The sequence below is a fragment of the Haliotis cracherodii genome, unplaced genomic scaffold (assembly GCF_022045235.1).
Source record: "Haliotis cracherodii isolate W230 unplaced genomic scaffold, xgHalCrac1.p SCAF_1, whole genome shotgun sequence".
Classification (NCBI taxonomy): Eukaryota; Metazoa; Mollusca; class Gastropoda; order Lepetellida; family Haliotidae; genus Haliotis; species Haliotis cracherodii.
Window position 1 is genome coordinate 69,855,083 of NW_027266264.1, and position 22,859 is coordinate 69,877,941.

The following is a 22,859-nucleotide window of genomic DNA, read 5'->3' on the forward strand; positions in this document are numbered from 1 at the left end:
TGTCTGTGTGAATGTGTTTCATATGAAGAGGTTGATGTGTGTCTGTGTGAATGTGTTTCATATGAAGAGGTTGGCGTGTGTCTGTGTGAATGTGTTTCATATGAAGAGGTTGGTGGGTGTCTGTGTAAAAGTGTTTCGTATTGAGTCGTTGGCGTGTGAATGTGTTTCATATGAAGAGGTTGATGTGTGTCTGTGTGAATGTGTTTCATATGAAGTCGTTGGCGTGTGTCTGTGTGAGTGTGTTTCATATGAAGAGGTTGGTGTGTGTCTATGTGAAAGTGTTTCATATGAAGTCGTTGGCGTGTGTCTGTGTGAATGTGTTTCATATGACGAGGTTGGTGTGTGTCTATGTGAATGTGTTTCATATGAAGTCGTTGGCGTGTGTCTGTGTGAATGTGTGTCTGTGTGAATGTGTTTCATATGAAGAGGTTGGTGTTTGTCTGTGTAATTGTGTTTCATATGAAGAGGATGTTGTGTGTCTGTGTGAATGTGTTTCATATGAAGTCGTTGGTGTGTGTCTGTGTGAAAGTGTTTCATATGAAGAGGTTGATGTGTGTCTGTGTGAATGTGTTTCATATGAAGAGGTTGATGTGTGTCTGTGTGATAGTGTTTCATATGAAGTCGTTGGCGTGCGTCTGTGTGAATGTGTTTCATGTGAAGAGGTTGGTGTGTGTCTATGTGAAAGTGTTTCATATGAAGTCGTTTGCATGTGTCTGTGTGAATGTGTTTCATATGTAGTCGTTGGTGTGTGTCTGTGTAAAAGTGTTTCATATAAAGGACCCGAGAAGGTCCGGGGTAGAATAGGTCTACAGTAAAAACGACTATGCTTGTCGTAAGAGGAGACTAACGGGATGGGGTGGTCAGGCTCGCTGACTTGGTTCATGCATGTCATCGATCCTAATTGCTTGGATCGATGCTCATGGTATTAATGACTGGATTGTTCGGTCCAGACTCGATTATTTACAGACCGCCGTCATATAGCTGGAATATTGCTGAGTGCGGCGTTAAACAAAAAACCAACCAACCAAATCATATGAACAGGTTAATGTATGTCTGTGTGAATGTGTTTCATATGAAGAGGTTGATGTGTGTCTGTGTGAAAGTGTTTCATAGGAAGAGGTTGATGTGTGTCTGTGTGAAAGTGTTTCATATGAAGAGCCCAGTCGTCTAAGGCGCCGCGATTCGCTGTGCAGAGTTGCGTCCCTTGGGCACGCCAGAAACCTATGATTGTGAGTTCGAATCCCGGTTCGCCCCAATTATGTTTCTAGGTTTGTCAGCACCATACCCGTGCTCGTGGGTTTCACCGAAGTGGTAAACGTCTGAGACCTGCATCACTTCGGGCTTTCCTCCCACATTAAGCTGACACGCCGCGATATAACTGGAATACTGTTAAAAGCGGCGTTAAAACCCAACTCACTCACTCACTCATATGAAGAGGTTGATGTGTGCCTGTGTGAAAGTGTTTCATACAGAGAGGTTGGTGTGTGTGTGTGTAAAAGTATGACGTATGAACAGGGTGGTGTGTGTAAAAGTGTGTCATGAACATGGTGGTGTGTTCGTGGGTGTAAAAGTGTGTCGTATGAAGAGGATGGTGTGTGTCTGTGAAGGAGGGTCACAAATAGAGACAACTTCATGTCAGCGTGACAGTGTATGTATGTAGCAAATATATGGAAGTGTGTGCCAGCATATAAACCAGTGCTTAAAATGCCAGTAACATATTAAATTTATGTTAACAGTGAAATTAACGTGTTATCTGATATATGTGGGTTGGAGAATGTCTTTGTTCCCTGTGCACCATACGTTACAGTCTGACAGATATCTTGACCCCACTTTCTGATCCCCACACAAATTAGATGTAACAGGCTGTCCGACGCATTTCACTGTGCCAGTTTTTAAACACCGGCTGCCGTCATTCAGATGTGTCTGTCAAGTGATGCCGGAGTGACGTCTGCTTCAAGGAACCCGACCTCCATCTTTACTTAAACTCCTCCAGGTGAGTGCGTATCTCATATCTCGCATTTTGAGCGTCAAATACTGTTAATTCATCATCGAAAGATTTTGTCTGTGATGTACACTGTAAACATTATTTTTCAAGACATATCATTCAACACATATCAATGCATATCCGTGGTCTAGTGGTAGAGCGTCCGCCCGGAGAGCGGAAGGTCCGGGGTTCGATCCCCAGCCGCGTCATACCAAAAGACGTTAAAAATGGTTCTTGTTGCTACCATCGGCTCGGCATGAAGGGGCTAAAACAAGGACTGGTCGGCTCGGAGTCGTATACTGTGTATGAGTGGGGTATTCATGTTAAAGTGCGGCATGGTATCTCAGTGGGCTAGCACTATAAATCGGCATCAGTCCGGACTAGTACAAGCAGCCACACACACACGTACGCACATGTGCATGCACGTCGCTATATAAGTGCTATATAATCTTGGACGCGACGTTAAACCCCATTTCGCCTCCACTCAGTGCATATAACTGATATTGGTACCTGAAGTATACAATATGATGGGTATCAGCACATATATCTGGGGGTTTGAACCATGGTTATAAACTGTATTTGATGAAATAATAGAGATAATGGTTACATGTAACTCGTGTACAATCAGGTTCTAATACTCGTAGAACGTCCAATGGCTTACGAAAAACCTTCATTTCCATGTTATGAATTATCACTATACATATTAATATACGTTGTGCCGTTTGTTGCTTTTTGCAATTGTCCTAGATTGTGCCCTGTTCTTGAAAGCAGGATCTATCCATTAAAGAAAGATATTATCTTAAGAAATATTTTTCTAAAATATTTACGTATCCTCTTTGATGTGTTGACGCCAGACTGCTGTAAACTGTAGGACAGCATGCTGTAAGCTGTAGGGCAACACTCCAAGCCACTGAAGTGATATTCAAAATGTTACTAAAAAATCCAAGTGTGCTTCCAAGTGAAATATCCTTGCAACGAATATTCAGAAATACTTGCGAAAACATAAACCGACAGGCAAAATAAGTATACATTTGAAAATTTGATTTGACAAAAACTAACGGAGGTCTTTGAAAGGTATTTAGAAGTGATACCCATGAGGAAGAGAATATATGGATGTCAACTTCTTTATTATGAGGAACACAACGTTTCCGAAACGTTGTGTTCCTCATTATAAAGAAGTTGACATTCATATATTCTCTTCCTTACTACTAAAGCAATCAAAGTGTTGCAAGGATGAAAACAGTCGCCGAAACATTGAAAACTAAAAGAAACACAACCATGGCTCCAGCTTATGGCGTCTACATTTCCCAGTTAATTCTAGAGCATGTACATATTATTTAATTTCAAGGAAAGACACGTTTTGCTTACAAAACAATTGTCAATCAAGTTTCACCTTTAATGGCCGGGTTGAGTACTTCCAGAAATGTTATGGCAGACATTGATGGGTATTTCCCTTATTTAGCACGTCAGGGATTACCCTTTCAGTGCTACCGGTTGAGCAGGAATACTAAGTTAAACCCTTTTCGCGAACACCTCGTGTCATCATTTGCCATTTTTTGCCAATATTTATATAAAATTGGATATGTTGATTCTCCTATGTGTACTTTCTGTACAAATCAACCTGAAACTATAAACAATATGTTGTATGATTGTCAACATATAGGAAAGATTTGGGAGAGACTGTATATCTGGTTAAAATCTTTTGTGGAAGGAACCACTGATTTAAACAGAGAAAATGTTTTGTTTGGATTTCAAGGCAAACACAACAAGCCATTGAATAGTGTACTTTTAATAACAAAACAAGTAATATACAGACAGGAAAGGATTAAGGCCACATTTTGAACACATACAGCGTGAGATAAAAAGTTATTACAATGCTACAAAGGTAATTTCATTCACAAATTGTAACTATGCAAACTTTTTTAGTTTTTGGTCTTTCTTCCACACTTTGTTAAAAACTGAATAATGATGCACTGATACAGTACGTGGACTTTACAGGAAAGAATTTATTGTATGGAAAGATGTACATTTTTTGAAACCATGTACCACATCTGTATTGGCATGATATGTATATATAAATGATGTACCTGCTGAGATGAATAAAAAGGGAAAATAAAAAAAATAAAAAAAATCATTTGCCATTTTCGTCCAATATCTGCAGATAGTCGAGACCGAGACTTGATTCTCTGGCTTTGACGTTTTGAATTTGCAGAATGTAGATACAAACGAAATTGTTCAGACAAAGTATTAGACATGTCGTCATACCGAGTGTTGCTTTTTTCAAATTTGGAATTGAAAACAATAAAAAGTATTCATGCACAGTGTAGTAGGATGGAAACATGTTTCATGAGATTGCTCGGGGTACAGATGTTTACAATATGCTTTGCAGGCGCTATGTCCGACAGCAGAGAAACGACCAGTCTCGACCACAGTGGCGAGACCTACTGCGGTGTGGGGAGCTTCAGGCTACGTATTCTGCAGCCATGCAAGCATATCCTGTCGTTCTCTTTGGTGTACGGCTTCGCCGGACTTATCTCCCAGAGTCTCAATTTCTACATCAACTCTCAGATCACAGCCCTTGAGAAGCAGTTCCAACTTGACAGCACCACCACCGGCATCATCCTCAGCTGCAACGACATCGGCTTTCTCTGCACGGTCCTACTAGTCAGCCATTTTGGAAGCAGTCGCCACATTCCCAGAATTCTGTCAGCGGCCTGCTTCCTGTTTGGTATTTCCGGTATTCTTGTGAGTCTGTGTCAGTTTGTCGACCCGTTCTACTTACCCCAGCTATCAGATGCTGCTGTTGACAATTCTTCTACGAAAGTGTTCACTGCTCCGTTGTGTCGGCATGGCAACGTGTCCGAGATGGAAGAATGCGGAGCCGATGTGATCCAGTCATCGTTGGGTCCTCGCTGGGTGGTGTGGATGCTGGGGGCGGGGATGGTGCTTCAGGGGATCGGAAAGTCACCCCGGACGTCCCTCTCTACAGCCTACATCGACAACAACAACCCTATCAAGACCAAAACAGGACTGTATCTAGGTATGTTCTATATCTTGAGTGAGTGGATGGTTGCGGAGATGTTATTTTACGCCGCAGTCAGAATTGTCTAGGTGGTTGCATGAGGAACGACATCCTTGGGACACGATGGCAAACAATCAGCCAGGTCATAGTATGTGGCTTCCCGATTCTCAGTGGTAGTAGCCGAAATCCCCATGGAAATTCAGACGTAGAGACATAATCACATTGTCGTCACCATTATATGTAACTATGGAAATATCAGATACAACTCGGGTACATGCAGCCTCGTAGAATTATATCAAAACACCTGGTGTCATCACTATTTAATTATGATTCATAGACACATGCTCATCATACAGTCGGAATCTTAGAATCGCAGAGATTTCTTATGAATAAGAAATGAGTTTTGTCGCTTCTATTTTTCTATTAATGATGCACATTAAACTGGTTGTGAGCAAGTTATCACAACCTATATCCCATATATTGCATGCATGCTTATTTACATGTGATAAATAAGAGAAAGAAGAGAAAGAAGAAAACATGAGAAACGTATGGGCATTAACGTTGCTCACTGAACCTTTTTTTGTATCATTCCTGAATATGTTTTGTTTGTGTTTTTACCTAGGTATCAGCACAACGATGACTGTGTTCGGACCGGCGCTTGCAACAGCACTAGGAGGTGTATTCCGACAGATTCCCGTGGATCTACAAGGTAAAGTATCAGTCATCAGTACAGCTCGACTAGAGCTCTGCCTACGAACAGGTTTCATTCATCGCAAAGGTTATCGGGTGTGGTTAGCACCACGCTTAGGTTCTTTTCCCGAAGATAGCACATAACATGAAGCGTATTTAACCATCGCATTATATGCTCCCAAATTTATGAAAGAAGCATAAAAACTCACTCGCCACACCATGCCTTATTCTAGAGACCTCTATGGCCCCAACACACCCGAAATGGATAGGTGCTTGGTGGATAGGGTTCCTGCTGTTTGGATGTCTTGGAGTTATTCTTGGACTTCCTCTGCTGTTATTTCCTAAACGCCTACAACCATCGTCAAGCACGGCTACTGCCAAGGACGTAGACAACTTAGTCATCCACAGCATCAAAGGTATGTCATATGCGCATATTGACTATTTTGACCAGTGCACTATGTACACACATTGTAAGACTAAATAGCAACATATTGGTATTGCTTGCAAAGAAATGCAATATTCATGTGACATATACATAGAAGTTATCACGCGAGTGTGTTTGGGGATGGTAAATATCCTGCATTAGGAATAAACATTGTATTTAGCGAGCCTTGGCGAGCTAAATACATAGTGTTTATTCCTAATTCAGGATATTTACCATCCCCAAACACACAAGCGTGATAACCTCTTTATCATATAATGTCATTCTTTAATTCTGTGCTTCAAAATCTCTCTCACAAACATTACCGAAACATTGCGAGTTTTCCTGGAATTTGCGCATTAATATTTATTACGTCACAGGGTTAGTGATGTGTCAGTCGGACAGTGACCGTAGCCTTATACAGTGGTGAAGCAACACATACGCAAAACAACAGTTGTTTTTAATTGCCTTTCGCGGCAATCCATCGGTCTGTCCGCAAGAGTAACTGCCCTTTGTCAAAGAGGAGCTACTCTTACCCTAGTCTATGAAACGTCACGGCCACGGTCAGACGTTGTTGACAGTCGGCATGTCCTGTCATAACGTTAAGAAGTGTAGTCAGATGTACACAAAGTGACAAACGAAACAAGGTAACAATTCAAACATATTTCGGCCAAATCCAACTATTTTAATTTGTGGACGTTTCCAGACGCAGAGGACTACAAGCACAGATATGGCTGTTGATTCTGCTTGGCTAGGCTTCGTGCCCTCGCAATTTGTTTCTCCAAACTTGCCAAATTTTATAAAATGCCTTAGCCACGTCACAGCTAGACACTGATTTTAAGTATTTTAGACTGTTCATTTGATAATGATAGCAGTTATCTCTGTAGTTTATCCAGATTCCCGATGGTTAATTCTGACTCGATTGCCGAATGACGAGGGCGACGCCATGTTTGTTTATAAACAGTGAAAGTAGTCCTACTTGACCTTTGATATTTACATCTCTATCCGCATATGACCCCAACGGATATCGTTTTTATCCGTTGGCTTTATCCTGCCGAGAAACCTACCTAAACCACAGCGATCATTTAGACGATAGTGAGTGAGTGAGTGAGTGAGTGGGTGAGTTTAACGCCTTTTAACGGTATTCCAGAAAGTGTCAACTTAATGTGGGGGAAAACCCGAAGTGGTGCAAGTCTCAGACGTTTATCACTTCACACACATACAGCACGGGTATGCTGCTGACAAACCGGGATTCAAACCCACAGCCATAGGTTTCTGACGTGCCCAAGGGACGCAACTTCGCACAGCGAATTGCGGCACCTTAGACTACTGGGCCACCCGTTGCCCCTACAACGGTAGTACTTTAGGATTACTGTAGTGGCAATGCTATGATCGTTTTGTTAAACGGCCCTAAGAGCTATCCCATTATGTATATTGACGTAATGCTTTTTCTACTACATCCCTGTGACCGTTGTGCAGATCTGCCCCGGTCTGTGTTGCGGGTGGTGCGGAGGCCCGTGTACACGCTGTGCGTCACTGGGCTCATGTTCCTCATCTTCGTTGTGGCCGGAACAGAGTCCTTCAGCTCCAAGTACGTGGAGAAGCAGTTCATGGTGCCGGGATACAAGACCAACATAATACTGGGTAGGCCAACATCATTCCAGGTAGGTCAACATCATACTGGGTAGGTCAACATCATATTGGTCAGGCGAACATCATAGTCGGTAGATTAACATCTTATGGGATAGATCAACATCACACTGGGTAGGTTAACATCATACTGGGTTGTCAAGATAATACTGGGTAGGTCAACATCATACTGGATACGTTTACACCATACTTGGTAGGTCAACATTATAATGGTTAGGTCAACATATCATCATACTGGGTAGGCCAACACCATAGTGGCTAGGCTAACATCACACTGTGTAGGTCAACATTATACTGGGTAGATCAACATTATACTGGGTAGGTACACGTCATACTGAGTAGGTCAATATCATACTGGGTAGATCAACGTCAAGGTGGGTATACAACGTTACACGGCCACCCACATGAATGGTTACATTAGCATCCGCCACGAGTTATCAACACTACAGCTATATGGCGGCGGCCATGGGATAGTCGGGCAAGGACCAAGCAAACGATCCATGCGATACGCTGACACGCACTCAGTTGGCCAGGCTACTAGGTCTGTGTCGGCATGTCAAAAGTACGTTCATGTAACACCATTCACCTTCGTGAATTATCCTACACAATTGACATTTACATTAAAACCTACTAATACTGTGTTTGAACGTCACACTTGCTTCCCGTTGAATATACGTCATCATCTATTCTAGGTGTGCAGAAGTTGGTGGCGGTGACAATAGGGACGTTTACAGGGGGATTCCTGACATCACGGCTCAAGCTGACCCGGCTTGGGTGCAGCAGGATGATCCTGACATCGGTGTGTCTTTCGTGTTTCTTCAACTGTCTGGACTTCTTCCTTGGATGTGAAACTCCCCACATACGTGGCTTCAGTTCTGGAGAAGAGTAAGACTGATGTTTATGTCCTCATCACCTTCATTCAGACTTCACGATTGGAATAGGTCTTCACCAACCCATGCTTGCCGTAAAGGGCGACTATGCGTGCCGTAAAAGGCGAGTATGCTTGCCGTAAAAAGCGACTATGCTTGTCGTAAAAGGCGACTAACGAGATCGGATGGTCAGGCTCGCTGACTTGGTTGATGCGTGTCATCGTAACCCGATCACCTAGATCGATGCTCATGATGTCAATCACTGGATTGTCTGGCCCAGAATCGATTATTTACAAACCGCCGTCATACAGCTGCAATATTGCTGAGTGCGGCGTTAAACAAAAAAAAAGAGGAAAAGTTTATTGAGAAGGATGAGAAACTGATGTTAATGTCTTCTTTCCTACGATGTTGTTTATACTGTTCAGGGACGTTGTGTTTGAAGACGGCATCACTGCATGCACGTGCGACACCACCAACTACTTCCCAGTGTGTGGAGACAACATCACCTACTTCTCCCCCTGCTTTGCCGGTTGCACCAACCAGTCCCAGTCGGTGAGATAGATCATAGCCGTGTTCCATGCATTAGATTCACTGTAATAAACCCTTCTACTATGACACTCAAGAGCCATGTTATGTCCTTCTAAGTAGTGCCCGTGAAGATTCCGGGGTAGAATAGGTCGAATAGGTCTTCTTGCCGTAAAAAGCGACTATGCTTGTCGTAAAAGGCGACTAACGGGATCGGGTGGTCAGGCTCGCTGACGTGGTTGAAGCATGTCATCGATCTCTTGGATCGATGCTCATGATGTCAATCACTGGATTGTCTGGTCCAGACTCGATTATTTACAGACCGCCATCATATAGCTGGAATATTGCTGAGTGCGGCGTTAAACAACCAACCAACCAACCAACCAACCCTTCAAGTATACCAGTGGAAACACTAGGAATGCGGGTTACTCAAAGCTTACATACGACTCTTCTTTCCTTTCGTTTCACTTACAGATACAAATTTTTACGATATGCCTTATTAGGCGAGGTGCGATAGAGTTTAACGTCGCTTTCAAGATTATTGCACTTATATAGCGATGTGCATGCATGTGTGTGACGCTGCCTGTACCTGTCCTGACCCCACTCAGACACATTATGCTCCGAGCCGACTATTCCTTGTATTATCCGCTTGATATCGAACGCCAGGCATGATAACAACAAGTACCTTCGTCATTGGTGTGACGCGGTCGAGTATCGAACCACAGACCTTCAGCTCTCCGGGTAAACGCTCTATCCACTACACCACGAAGGCCTCCCTGAGGCACTGACGTTGGTAATTGGACGTCCATGATTTGTAGGTTTATACAAACTGGCATCCAACCTGCATTATTTTCGGCTTTCCTCCACCGTTAGGTCGATACGCTGTGGTATTCCTGTTCAGGGTGGCGTTAGCCTCTACTCCTTCAATCATGTGAAGTTACTTTTAGATAAAAGATATCAAGTAAGGTTCGCGTAAAGGTAATTCATTATAGCTAAATTTAGAATGTAACTACTGTGATAATCTAATTTCTTCTGCACCAGCTTTATGGTGGCTGTAGCAAGGTGACCAGTGGTCAGACGACAGCTGGGATGTGTGCTACCGACTGCCCCTACCTCTACTACTACATCGCCGTCGACATGGCCATGAGACTGTGCGGCACGCTGTCTATTATGCCAATGTATATGCTGCAGATCAGGTAATCTACATCAATGATGCGCCGGAGTCTTCACGTTTCCATGGGAGCGGGGGGATAGCCTAGTGGTTAAAGCGTTCGCTCGTCAAGCCGAAGACCCGGGTTCGAGTCCCGACATGTGTACAATGTGTGAAGCCCATTTTGGTGTTCCCCGCCATGATATTGCTGGAAGATTGCTAAAAGCGGCGTAAAACCATACTCACTCACACACGTTTCCACGATTTCTTAACTGACAATATTGTCTCCTGTCTGTCATTTCAAGACGAGTATCAGACATCATGCTGAACGGCAGTTACAGCATGACAAGTATTATCATGCTTTTTGTCACGACTGATGGCCAAACGCCATACTGCTTGCACTAAGTCTGGACGCCAGGACTGGGTTCCTGGCACTTGTGTGTGATTATCAATATCAGAAGAGTAACTATGTCTGGTTAGTATGCCTGTCCAGTCAAGATGACGTCATTTATGGCTAAATGAGTATGTAATAATGCAATATTTGTTCTTTTCTCTAGGAGTGTTGACGAGCGAGACAAAGCTATGGCAGTTGGCCTGCTGTCCTTCCTGGCGTCACTCTTAGGTTGGTAATGAACACACCTGTTGCAGCTCCTGTCGATCACGTACATTGTTTTAGAAGGCGCCCGAGCATGCAGGGGTACTGGATAATGGAAACCCTTTCAAAATTGTTTGAATCCGTATCAGAGGTTAAAATTTAAAAATGACGAAACACCAATCATCCCTTACATTACATGCATACGCGGATCCTGAGGGGTGAGCAGATGTGTAGTGAGTGAGTGAGTGGGTGAGTATGGTTTTACGCCGCGTTTAACAATATTCCAGCAATGTCACTGCCGGGGACACCAGAATTGGGCTTTACACCTTGTACCAATATCGGGAATTGAACCCGGGTCTTCGGCGTGACGAGCGAACGCTTGAACCACTAGGCTACACGACCGCCCCTAGAGGTTTAGAGACAGGCAGGGTTACGCATCCCCGGTTTTCTGTAGTATGATCATGTAAGGGTATAACATATGTAATATATACAATGTAATAAACCGAATCTACCATTTAAGTAACCCCTCTATTTTTAAGGGGGCGGTCGGGTAGCCTAGTGGTAAAAGCGTTCGCTCGTCACGCCGAAGACCCGGGTTCGATTCCCGACATAGGTACCATGTGTGAAGCCCATTCCTGGTGTCCCCCGCCGTGATATTGCTGGAATATTGCTAAAAGCGGCGTAAAACAATACTCACTCACTCACTCACTCTATTTTAAGAAAACTGCATGTTTCCGCAGTGGACAACTGCATCATTTTTTAATTTTGAAATTATGTATTTGTTACCCACTTCAAATTATGAAGGTATGTACTTGTTGCAGGGTTCTTGCCTGCACCCATCATCGCTGGCAATGTGATCGATAGCACCTGCCTCATCTGGGATGTCACGTGCGGCGTGAGGGGATCATGTGCTCAGTATGACCTGACATCACTGAGGTTAAGGCTCAAGGCTCTAGAGGTCAGCGGTAAGGTCATGGCGATCACCTTCTTCCTGGTCACCCTGATTGTACTGAGACGCGAGGAAAGAAACGCTGAAACATATGGTACAAAAGAAGAGAAACCACAGAACTCGAACAACACGATACAAGCAACCAAACTTTGACATAGACTGTGTACATTAAGTTCTAGTGTAAGAATGACTGTGGTGTAAAGTTACATATCATTATCTCATTGAGCACTTGCCTTTTATGGATTCGGTTTCAAATTGTCTGCACCGGAAGACATTGTCTCCCCCAGAGAATTCTGAAAGCAATGCGCGGAATGAGATAGCATATCTTCCAGATGTTAGTTTTGGCATGTATCAATAAAAATCTGAGTTACAGTGAAGTGATTTGCTATGGGAAATTGCTTGTACTAGCAAGTTGGATTAAATCCGTTAAACACCACTTTGACTGCTAACTCTTACAGTTTATCATGTAGAGCAATGCAGAAGTTAATAAGTTCCCTAATAATATACACACAGTATCTCAGTTTTAGACATGGCACTAACCATAACGTTATGTACAAATACATTACAGTTAAGGAAGAGAATATAAGGATGTCAACTTCTTTATCATGAGGAACACAACGTTTCGGAGTATATGCTTACTCCTTCATCAGGTGAATGAATGCCGTGAGGTAGAGAGCATATAGATGCACATGTAAGGAGAAGAAAATTAATAAGATAACAAAATGTGAAAAATAACAAAGGGTAGAAACTAACAAGGGAAGCCAACAGATGATTGGCGCTGATAGGTGATTAGCAATAGACAATGGAAGCCAGCACTTTACAGTAATCAGCGCTGATGGTATGGAAGCCAGTACTTAAGTTTCCATAGATAAGTAAAAGGTAAATGACACTAGGCATTACAGATGATGTCATTGTGTTCATTTGTTTGAAGATCAATGTTAACTATCACTGGTGAGCTTCATATTTATTCGACGGTATACATTAATATTGGAAATGGAACTTGGACATTAGAAATCATTCTACACACATTCGTGTTTCTTTTCTTTAATGTATTATTTCATTATCACCTTTAAATGCGTCCTCTTTGGAAAACTGTTGCAAGCATATTTCTTCTATTGTTGGTTACTGCCGTGGATCGACATCTACAGGTGGCAAACTCAGAGCTATAAAACCATTTTTATATAGGAAAAAAATCATTTCTTGAACCACAACAGTAATTATTGGCTTGAGACGAGGTTAGTTTCGTAGTAATTGATCGTTATGTACGAGATGACAATGGAAACCCTTTCAAAATTGTTTGAATCCGTATCAGAGGTTAAAATTTAAAAATGACGAAACACCAATCATCCCTTACATTACATGCATACGCGGATCCTGAGGGGTGAGCAGATGTGTAGTGAGTGAGTGAGTGGGTGAGTATGGTTTTACGCCGCGTTTAACAATATTCCAGCAATGTCACTGCCGGGGACACCAGAATTGGGCTTTACACCTTGTACCAATATCGGGAATTGAACCCGGGTCTTCGGCGTGACGAGCGAACGCTTGAACCACTAGGCTACACGACCGCCCCTAGAGGTTTAGAGACAGGCAGGGTTACGCATCCCCGGTTTTCTGTAGTATGATCATGTAAGGGTATAACATATGTAATATATACAATGTAATAAACCGAATCTACCATTTAAGTAACCCCTCTATTTTTAAGGGGGCGGTCGGGTAGCCTAGTGGTAAAAGCGTTCGCTCGTCACGCCGAAGACCCGGGTTCGATTCCCGACATAGGTACCATGTGTGAAGCCCATTCCTGGTGTCCCCCGCCGTGATATTGCTGGAATATTGCTAAAAGCGGCGTAAAACAATACTCACTCACTCACTCACTCTATTTTAAGAAAACTGCATGTTTCCGCAGTGGACAACTGCATCATTTTTTAATTTTGAAATTATGTATTTGTTACCCACTTCAAATTATGAAGGTATGTACTTGTTGCAGGGTTCTTGCCTGCACCCATCATCGCTGGCAATGTGATCGATAGCACCTGCCTCATCTGGGATGTCACGTGCGGCGTGAGGGGATCATGTGCTCAGTATGACCTGACATCACTGAGGTTAAGGCTCAAGGCTCTAGAGGTCAGCGGTAAGGTCATGGCGATCACCTTCTTCCTGGTCACCCTGATTGTACTGAGACGCGAGGAAAGAAACGCTGAAACATATGGTACAAAAGAAGAGAAACCACAGAACTCGAACAACACGATACAAGCAACCAAACTTTGACATAGACTGTGTACATTAAGTTCTAGTGTAAGAATGACTGTGGTGTAAAGTTACATATCATTATCTCATTGAGCACTTGCCTTTTATGGATTCGGTTTCAAATTGTCTGCACCGGAAGACATTGTCTCCCCCAGAGAATTCTGAAAGCAATGCGCGGAATGAGATAGCATATCTTCCAGATGTTAGTTTTGGCATGTATCAATAAAAATCTGAGTTACAGTGAAGTGATTTGCTATGGGAAATTGCTTGTACTAGCAAGTTGGATTAAATCCGTTAAACACCACTTTGACTGCTAACTCTTACAGTTTATCATGTAGAGCAATGCAGAAGTTAATAAGTTCCCTAATAATATACACACAGTATCTCAGTTTTAGACATGGCACTAACCATAACGTTATGTACAAATACATTACAGTTAAGGAAGAGAATATAAGGATGTCAACTTCTTTATCATGAGGAACACAACGTTTCGGAGTATATGCTTACTCCTTCATCAGGTGAATGAATGCCGTGAGGTAGAGAGCATATAGATGCACATGTAAGGAGAAGAAAATTAATAAGATAACAAAATGTGAAAAATAACAAAGGGTAGAAACTAACAAGGGAAGCCAACAGATGATTGGCGCTGATAGGTGATTAGCAATAGACAATGGAAGCCAGCACTTTACAGTAATCAGCGCTGATGGTATGGAAGCCAGTACTTAAGTTTCCATAGATAAGTAAAAGGTAAATGACACTAGGCATTACAGATGATGTCATTGTGTTCATTTGTTTGAAGATCAATGTTAACTATCACTGGTGAGCTTCATATTTATTCGACGGTATACATTAATATTGGAAATGGAACTTGGACATTAGAAATCATTCTACACACATTCGTGTTTCTTTTCTTTAATGTATTATTTCATTATCACCTTTAAATGCGTCCTCTTTGGAAAACTGTTGCAAGCATATTTCTTCTATTGTTGGTTACTGCCGTGGATCGACATCTACAGGTGGCAAACTCAGAGCTATAAAACCATTTTTATATAGGAAAAAAATCATTTCTTGAACCACAACAGTAATTATTGGCTTGAGACGAGGTTAGTTTCGTAGTAATTGATCGTTATGTACGAGATGACAATTATCCAATATCCGGTACGCAAGGAGCTACAGTGTTTAAAGTAAGGTATATATCTAGTATATGATCACAGGTTGGCGGAGACTTTCCTTGTTAAGTTGATGACTACATCTCTCTGATGGCGACAAGGTTGGTTGGTTGGTTTGTTGTTTAACGCCGCACTCAGCAATATTACAGCTTTATGACGGCAGTCTGTAAATAATCGAGTCTGGACCAGAAAATCCAGTGATTGACATCATGAGCATCGACCCACGCAATTTGGATCGATGACATGCATGAACCAAGTCAGCGAGCCTGACCACCAGATCCCGTTAGTCGCCGTTTACGACAAGCATAGTCACCTTTTACGGCAAGCATGGGTTGCTGAAGACCTATGCTACCCCGGAATCTTCAGGGGTCCTGATGGCGACTAGGAAGAAGCCGAGGCCACAGGCAGACACAGCGACCATAGCACTGAACATCCCCCCATCTTAAGTGTCGGGGACATCCTTTGCTGTACCTGGCCCATAGGGAAAAACTAACGTAACATGAACACCAACTCGTACACTGAACACAGGTATCACAATATTGAAATTTTTAGAATTAAGATAAGATACAAGTTCAAGATAAGATACAAATGATGAGACGGGATGTATCCCGGGTGGGTGATTTGGCGAAAGCATTCGACTCATCATCTTTAAAACATGACATCATCGTTAAAACAAAACGATTAAATAAGAAATGTCTATTGATATTAATGGATTTTGAAAAACCCCTTTTGACACAGTTTCTAAACCAATCATTTTCAAGATTCTGGATGAATTTGGTTTTGGAACTTATATACAAAAATGGACAAATATCTTGATCTCAAACGCTACTTCTTGTGTTATACAAAATGGCCACTTGTCATCATTTTCCAACAACGAGAGGACCGCCTCCGTGGTCGAGTGGTAGATCGTCTGCCCGGAGTTCGATCCGCGGCCGCGTCATACCAATAGACGTTTAAAGATGGTAAGCGCTATAAAATCGGCATCAGTTTGTACCTGTAGAAGCAACCTCACACACACACACACACACACACACACACACACACACACACGGGCCTGCAGGTCGCTGTAAGTGTAATAATCTTGAGCGCGACGTTAAACCCCATTTCACCTCGCTTCATCAACGAGAGAGGATTTCGACAAGGAGATCCAATTTCCCCATATTTGTTTCTTTTGAAGGCTGAAATACTAGGGATAATGGTAAGAAATAAAACAAATATAAAAGGTATTGGAGAAAGTAAGCACGTAGTAGGTTAATATGCAGATGACACAGAACTATTTCTAGATCCCCCCCCCCCCACCATGTCCAAAGTAAAATCAGAAAGTCCCTGACATAAGAGGCATCCCTGTCGCCGCTAGTGTACGTCGTGTGTATTTGTTGCCCCATTTGGGTGTACATGGACGTAATTCATTTTCAACACACAGATGCTAAAATGAACTTTTAATGAGAATATACAAGTAATGTGGAATATAAAGGCGGAACTTACCTACCTGTGGTAGGTATTTCAGCCACAAATTGTTTTACAGGATTAAATTCGAACGAATACATCAAGTTCAGATATATTCCATAAGTTCAGATATAAGTCCATTGCGGGAATTCTGAAACGGATTATGGAAACATGAGCATGCGACTCGGTTTAAGTAATAATAATGTCTTCATAAAACATCCAATACACAAATAACAAATCAATTGGAAAATAATTCTTAGTTAATAATGACGCTGAATCTGATTTGTCAAGACTGTTCCCATGATTCATGTTACATTACACTTGTATAGCCAAAGCCATGGTACACGACATCGAGTCCGCAGTGAGTGAGTTTGGTTTAGCGCCGCTTTCAAAACTCTTTCAGTTATATAACGTCTTGGACGTTTATTACTTGGGTGAAACCCACGAGCACAGGTATGGTGCTGAAAAACCTAATCGGGATTCGAACCAGGATTCGAACCTACAATCATAGGTTTCTGGCGTAGACAAGTAATGCAACTCTGCACAGCGAATTGCGGCGCCTTAGACGACTGAGCAACCCGTGCCCACTGGAGAACGTAGTAGTGAATGTGTACAAGTTCTTTACACTTGAAAGAGAAAGTGGGAAACCATTTATTAGTTTAGATGGGGTGTATTACCAAACTGCACAATCTCTGGGGGCTTTCATACCAACAGGTCTACGGTATTATAAATAAAAGAAGAAGGTATAGGGTGGTCTCAAAAGAAATACCAGGACGTAAAAAAATACTAGACAGCTTTGATACAGGGGTGGTTAGGCGTACAGTGTGAGCATTTATGAGCAGAAGGTATCCCCGACATGTAGTAGAATTTTGGAGGAAAATAAGGACACAATTTATGTTTCCCTGACTACATTAATGTTTGCTGTTTGCGAAATACACTGCTCCTGGCCATGACCGAGCATTTGTCAGGGGAAAATAATCCACCCTGTCTATGAGGTCACATTATCTCTGCACTCTTCATGACTATCGCAGTCAGGGCTTCCAGATAATTTACCTTGATGAAACCTGGGTGAATAAGAATCATTCCACTGACTACATGTGGCTACCGTTAAATGGGCGAAATGCACCCATGGTTCCATCGGGTGAAGGTTAATGTGTCATTGTTGTGTACGCCGGAACCTGTGATCTGGGTCTTGTTAGTGGATGTGAGCTAGTTTTCGAGGGGAAATAAGAAAACTGGTGATTATCATTAGGAAATGAATGGTGATAATAATAATAGGCCATTTATTTTGCGCATCTTTCCACACCACTCCCTGGAGAGTATACAAATCAATCTGCCTGTGAGGCGCGAGAATGTAAACAACCACAATCTCATCCTACCGGGTACCCATTCACTGCTGGATGAATAGAGGCACATTTCGAAAAAAGTCACTTGCCCAAGGAGAGTGCTTCAGTGTGGGGCAGGACCGAAGCCCTAGAAACTCTCCGGAGCCGGGCTGCCGAAACGCGGTCACCCATGCAAGGACTGTCCTAGACCGACGTTGCTTAACTTCACCTGGGGCGGTCGGGTAGCCTAGTGGTTAAAGCGTTCGCTCGTCACGCCGAAGACCCGTGTTCGATTCCCGACATGGGTACAATGTGTGAAGCCCATTTCTGGTGTCCCCCGCTGTGATATTGCTGGAATATTGCTAAAAGCGGCGTAAAACCATACTCACTCACTTCACCTGATTTGTGACCTATGCCCTGTGCACATGACCACTTGCCTCCATGTGTTTATAGACAAGCGGTCACACATGCAAGGACTCTCCGAGACCGACGTTGCTTAACTTTACCTGATTTGTGACCTATGCCCTGTGCACAGGACCACGTGCCACCATGTGTTTATGGACACGCGGTCACCCATGCAAGGACTGTCCGCGATCGACGTTGTTTTACTTCAAATTTACTATGCCCTGTGCACATGACCACTTGCCTCCATGTGGTTCTAGACACGCGGTCACACATGCAAGGACTCTCCGAGACCGACATTGCTTAACTTCACAGGACCACGTGCCACCATGTGACCGCACTTGTATAGATCGCGCACATGCAATGGTCACGTGGATGCGTTTTGGTGAATTTGCACGTTTATGATCGGATGCGTGTGTAAGACGCAAGGAATATAAATGAATTTAACATACACACGGACGCACCCGCACACAGATTTACAAACATACATTCCTGAAATTCAAATGTCAGGTCGTATACAAAGAATAAAACCTTTGAGTAAAAGGAATCCATTTACTGGCAAGCACCTTCAGCTCAGTTCAGTTGTTAAGACTTCCGCCCGTAACTCGAATTAAAAAGTAAAACAACCCTAAATAGAAGTATTAATAACCCATCTAAGTTGGGTTAGTGCTTGGGTTGGGTTGCTCTAACCCGCGCCAACTTCCCGAGGCAAGGGATTTAACTGTCATCGAAAGTCAAGTTTCCACCCTTACAGAACTGGACTGGGGGCTCTACAACACCAAATCAGAATCAATCGTTTGACAAGCACTGAGTCTTCAGTGCAGATTGAATCATCGGGAAGCTGTGATTGGATGATTTTGTGTAAGATTTTAATGTTTTTGAATGTACATAAATCCAGTGATAAAAACTGACCATGTTTTTCAATATATATAGTGCTGTCGTTTTTAACGAGATGACTTGTGCTGAATGTGACCTCAGATGTTTTCAAGCAAGTGACATTTGGTGCGAAACTGGGGGTGATGTGTTTAGCTTCCTGTACTCGGAAAGGAGGTGGCTAAGCGAAGTCAACATTTTTGTTTTATTGCTGCTTTAAGGCCAGACTGAGCGCACATGTACATGTAATAGCTGTTGAATGCTTTACAATTTTAAATATATATAACATTACTATAGAGGCGCATGGGAAAATATTTGATTGTGTGGAACCTGGAATTTCTGGGTTCGATTGTAGCGCCACCAGTGGCTATTTCTAGTTATGTCTCTTCTGTGTCCCCGCTACTGACCAATCAGATTCCACCTCTCATATCTCTTGTAATTTCTTCAAACTAAATGTCGGCGATAATAAAGATCGTTATTGTTTTCATGAAGTTCATCAAATTACTTGAGCACATTGATTAAAAACATGAACAGATTTGGAAAATATCTGTCGACAACCAGTTATTGGTATTCATGCTCTGCAAATCCTGCAATCGAACGAATTCATCACGGCGGTTGTAATGTTGTTTATGAACCGGATGTCGATTTCGTTACGGGGTTTTCATTGGACTATTGGACTATATCGTTAGTCCTCGCTCGGGAAGACGACCTAGACAAAAATTTGGAGCAGGAAATATGTCCGGTCAGTTCTTGTTTTTTTTCCCACAATTTTGTACCTCTATCTGTTACCCGCCTTTAGTAAGGTAGGGAGTGGAGCGATTTGCGAAGACTTTCCCCGTTTGAAGGACTGTGTTCATGGTATTTCAACTTTAGAAAGTTATTTGAAAAGTAATCATAAACAATCTTTTCTAAGATACTGATTGTTTTATGCATGCTCCGAAATGCTCTTTAATCCATTCAATGACTTATCAATGTACTCCTTTCCAATTAATCCAAGGTTTCAATTCGTAATAACATACCTGTAACATGGCAAATTTAACACGTAGAAATTCGTGTAAAACAGCATCAGTGTTGTTTTACACTGTTCCAAATGCTATAATATTTCTGGTTCCCGCTGGTGCAGGAGAGTGAGTGAGTGACTATGGTTTTACGCCGCTTTTAGCAATATTCCAGCAATATCACAGCGGGGGACACCAGAAATGCGCTTCACACATTGTACCCATGTCGGGAATCGAACCCGGGTCTTCGGTATGACGAGCTAACGCTTTAACCACTAGGCTACCCGACCGCCCCTGGTGCAGGAGAAATGATTTAGACTGTTGATTGTGTGGGAGGGAGACTAAACAAAGGCTAATATTAGCATAGACTGCCTGATAATATAATCATTGTTTAAGGGAGCAGATAGTGAGGCAGTATATCTAAACATATACATGTGCACGGGTGACCGACGCAATCGCCACAATTTGCTGAACAGATTTGTCTCCCTTACACGTGCCAGGATCTTTCCCGACCAAGGTCCTTGGTCTAGCAATACAACGCACCTGCTCATGGCTCAAGTCTACTTACTTCTTTACATTTGACTTTCCTCCTACACTTGGGTCTCGTGACGTGATAGACTTGACATAATGTTCAAAAAGGTGGGAAAAGGGAATCGCATTAAGTGAATGAAAAATCAGTCGTCAGGTTTTGTATTTGTAACAGCTATTGATGTGCCATGGGGTGTGAAGTTGAAAAACGTTTTGGGACGCCCCTGAAATCTACCCGACATCGGCATGGCATCCTCTGAATCAAGGTTTTGACGGTAGCTCTCGTGATCCGGAGAGTTAAACCTCTAGCAAGCTGTAAATAGCTGGTCCACATTGGCCTGCAGTCCGATATCACCCACAAGTCCTTCCCACAGATATTTAATGGCTTTGTGTCAGCACTTGAGGCTGCCTAGGCAGAACCCTTTCGAAATTAATAATATCAATCTTTTGTCTGAAGAGTACCACGACTAGCCTCAAACCCTGTTCACCCGACCATCCTGACGTCTGTCCTGTGCTGGTCATATCAGCCAACACTACCACTGTATCACAGCCATATCCGACCCGTGAAGATTCCGGGGTATAATAGGTTTTCAACAACCCATGCCTGCCGTAAAAGGCGACCAACGGGATCGGGTGGTCAAGCTCGCTGATTTGGTTGATGAATGTCATCCATCCCAATTGCGTGGATCGATGCTCATGATGTCAATCACTGGATTGTCTGGTCCAGACTCGATTATTTACAGACCGCCGTCATAAAGCTGGAATATATTGCTGAGTCCGGCGTTAAACAAAACAAACAAACAAACAAACAAACAAACAAACAACCATATCAGTCGGGCTGTGCGATGGTATGCTGCTGAAGACACAAAAACGACTCCGACTATCTGTCGTGAAGCAATCTTAATTCGTCACTTAACATGCAGTGACGCCAATGACGCCGTGGGCATTTTGGGATAATATACGTCTTCACAAACCTATGTCTGTCACAAGATACACCATGGATCAGGTAGTCACGGTTCGGTGACTTAGTTGATTGCTTGTCTTCTCCTGGGGACAACTGTCAAATGTAAGCTAGATTATACACAGGCCGCCATCATATAACTGGAGTATTGCATCATTGAATGTGACCACCATATGAACTGTTGCTTTTCCATAAGTATGTATCCATCTTTAAGAGGTGATTTTAGTAGTATTAATTTGTGGTCTATGCTTGTGCGAATAATCATTAAAATGGTATCTGTACCACACCTCTCATTTTGATAATTAGCAGTTCTGTACTGTAGATGGAGTGAGTATGGTTTTACGCCGCCCTTATCAATATTCCAGCAATATCAAGGCGGGGGAGGCCATAAATGGACTTCCCACATTGTACCTATCTGGGGAGTCGAACCCGGGCCTTCGTCGTGACTAGCCAACACATTAACCACTAGGCTACCCTACCACCCCTGGGAAAATATAAAAAAACCCCACATCTGTACAGATATTATCATATTACTTATCTAGGCATAATTTCTCTTCCATGTTCTAATGTAAAGTTGAAAGTAAACGTCTTTTCAATTGTTTCTTATGAACCATGGAATACGAAAAGTCCTGAGGAAATATTTTCCCCGAAAGGTGAATGGCGTCTGAGCGGCTCAAAACGTGCATAAAATGATCCTGACTAAGTTTGACCAAACCATATTTCTCTGTGCTGATCCCCGGTGAAAATTTTGTAAAGCAATCTAGCCGAGGAAGGCAGTGGTGACGCCATAAGTCACGTCATAGTCAATCTTTAAAAAGATAACAATGGATATATGTAGAATATATACGTATGTGGTTATACTGTCATATATGTACATGGCATTATAAAAAACAGATCAGGAATAGTTAAATAGTCTTACAAAAACACCTTTGATGCTCTGAATACAAGATATATTTTCATTTCGCTGGTGGCCCTTATTTAATGAAACTGTGGTCCAGTTTAATGCATACATGCAGTCAGACGTATTATTAGTGAGATATTTGCACAGTAGTATATTG

General features: G+C 42.5%; 1 protein-coding gene across 1 annotated transcript; it reads left to right on the forward strand.

Annotated features, from left to right (window-relative positions):
- Positions 1-4,378: 4,378 nt before the first annotated feature.
- On the forward strand, positions 4,379-12,134 carry LOC139467998 (solute carrier organic anion transporter family member 2B1-like). Its single transcript, XM_071249642.1, has 9 exons — positions 4,379-5,020; positions 5,625-5,715; positions 5,930-6,112; positions 7,597-7,761; positions 8,460-8,652; positions 9,062-9,188; positions 10,203-10,357; positions 10,869-10,933; positions 11,728-12,134. Exons 1-9 carry the CDS (start codon positions 4,379-4,381, stop codon positions 12,006-12,008), a joined length of 1,902 nt encoding a protein of 633 aa, XP_071105743.1. The 3' UTR covers positions 12,009-12,134.
- Positions 12,135-22,859: the final 10,725 nt, after the last annotated feature.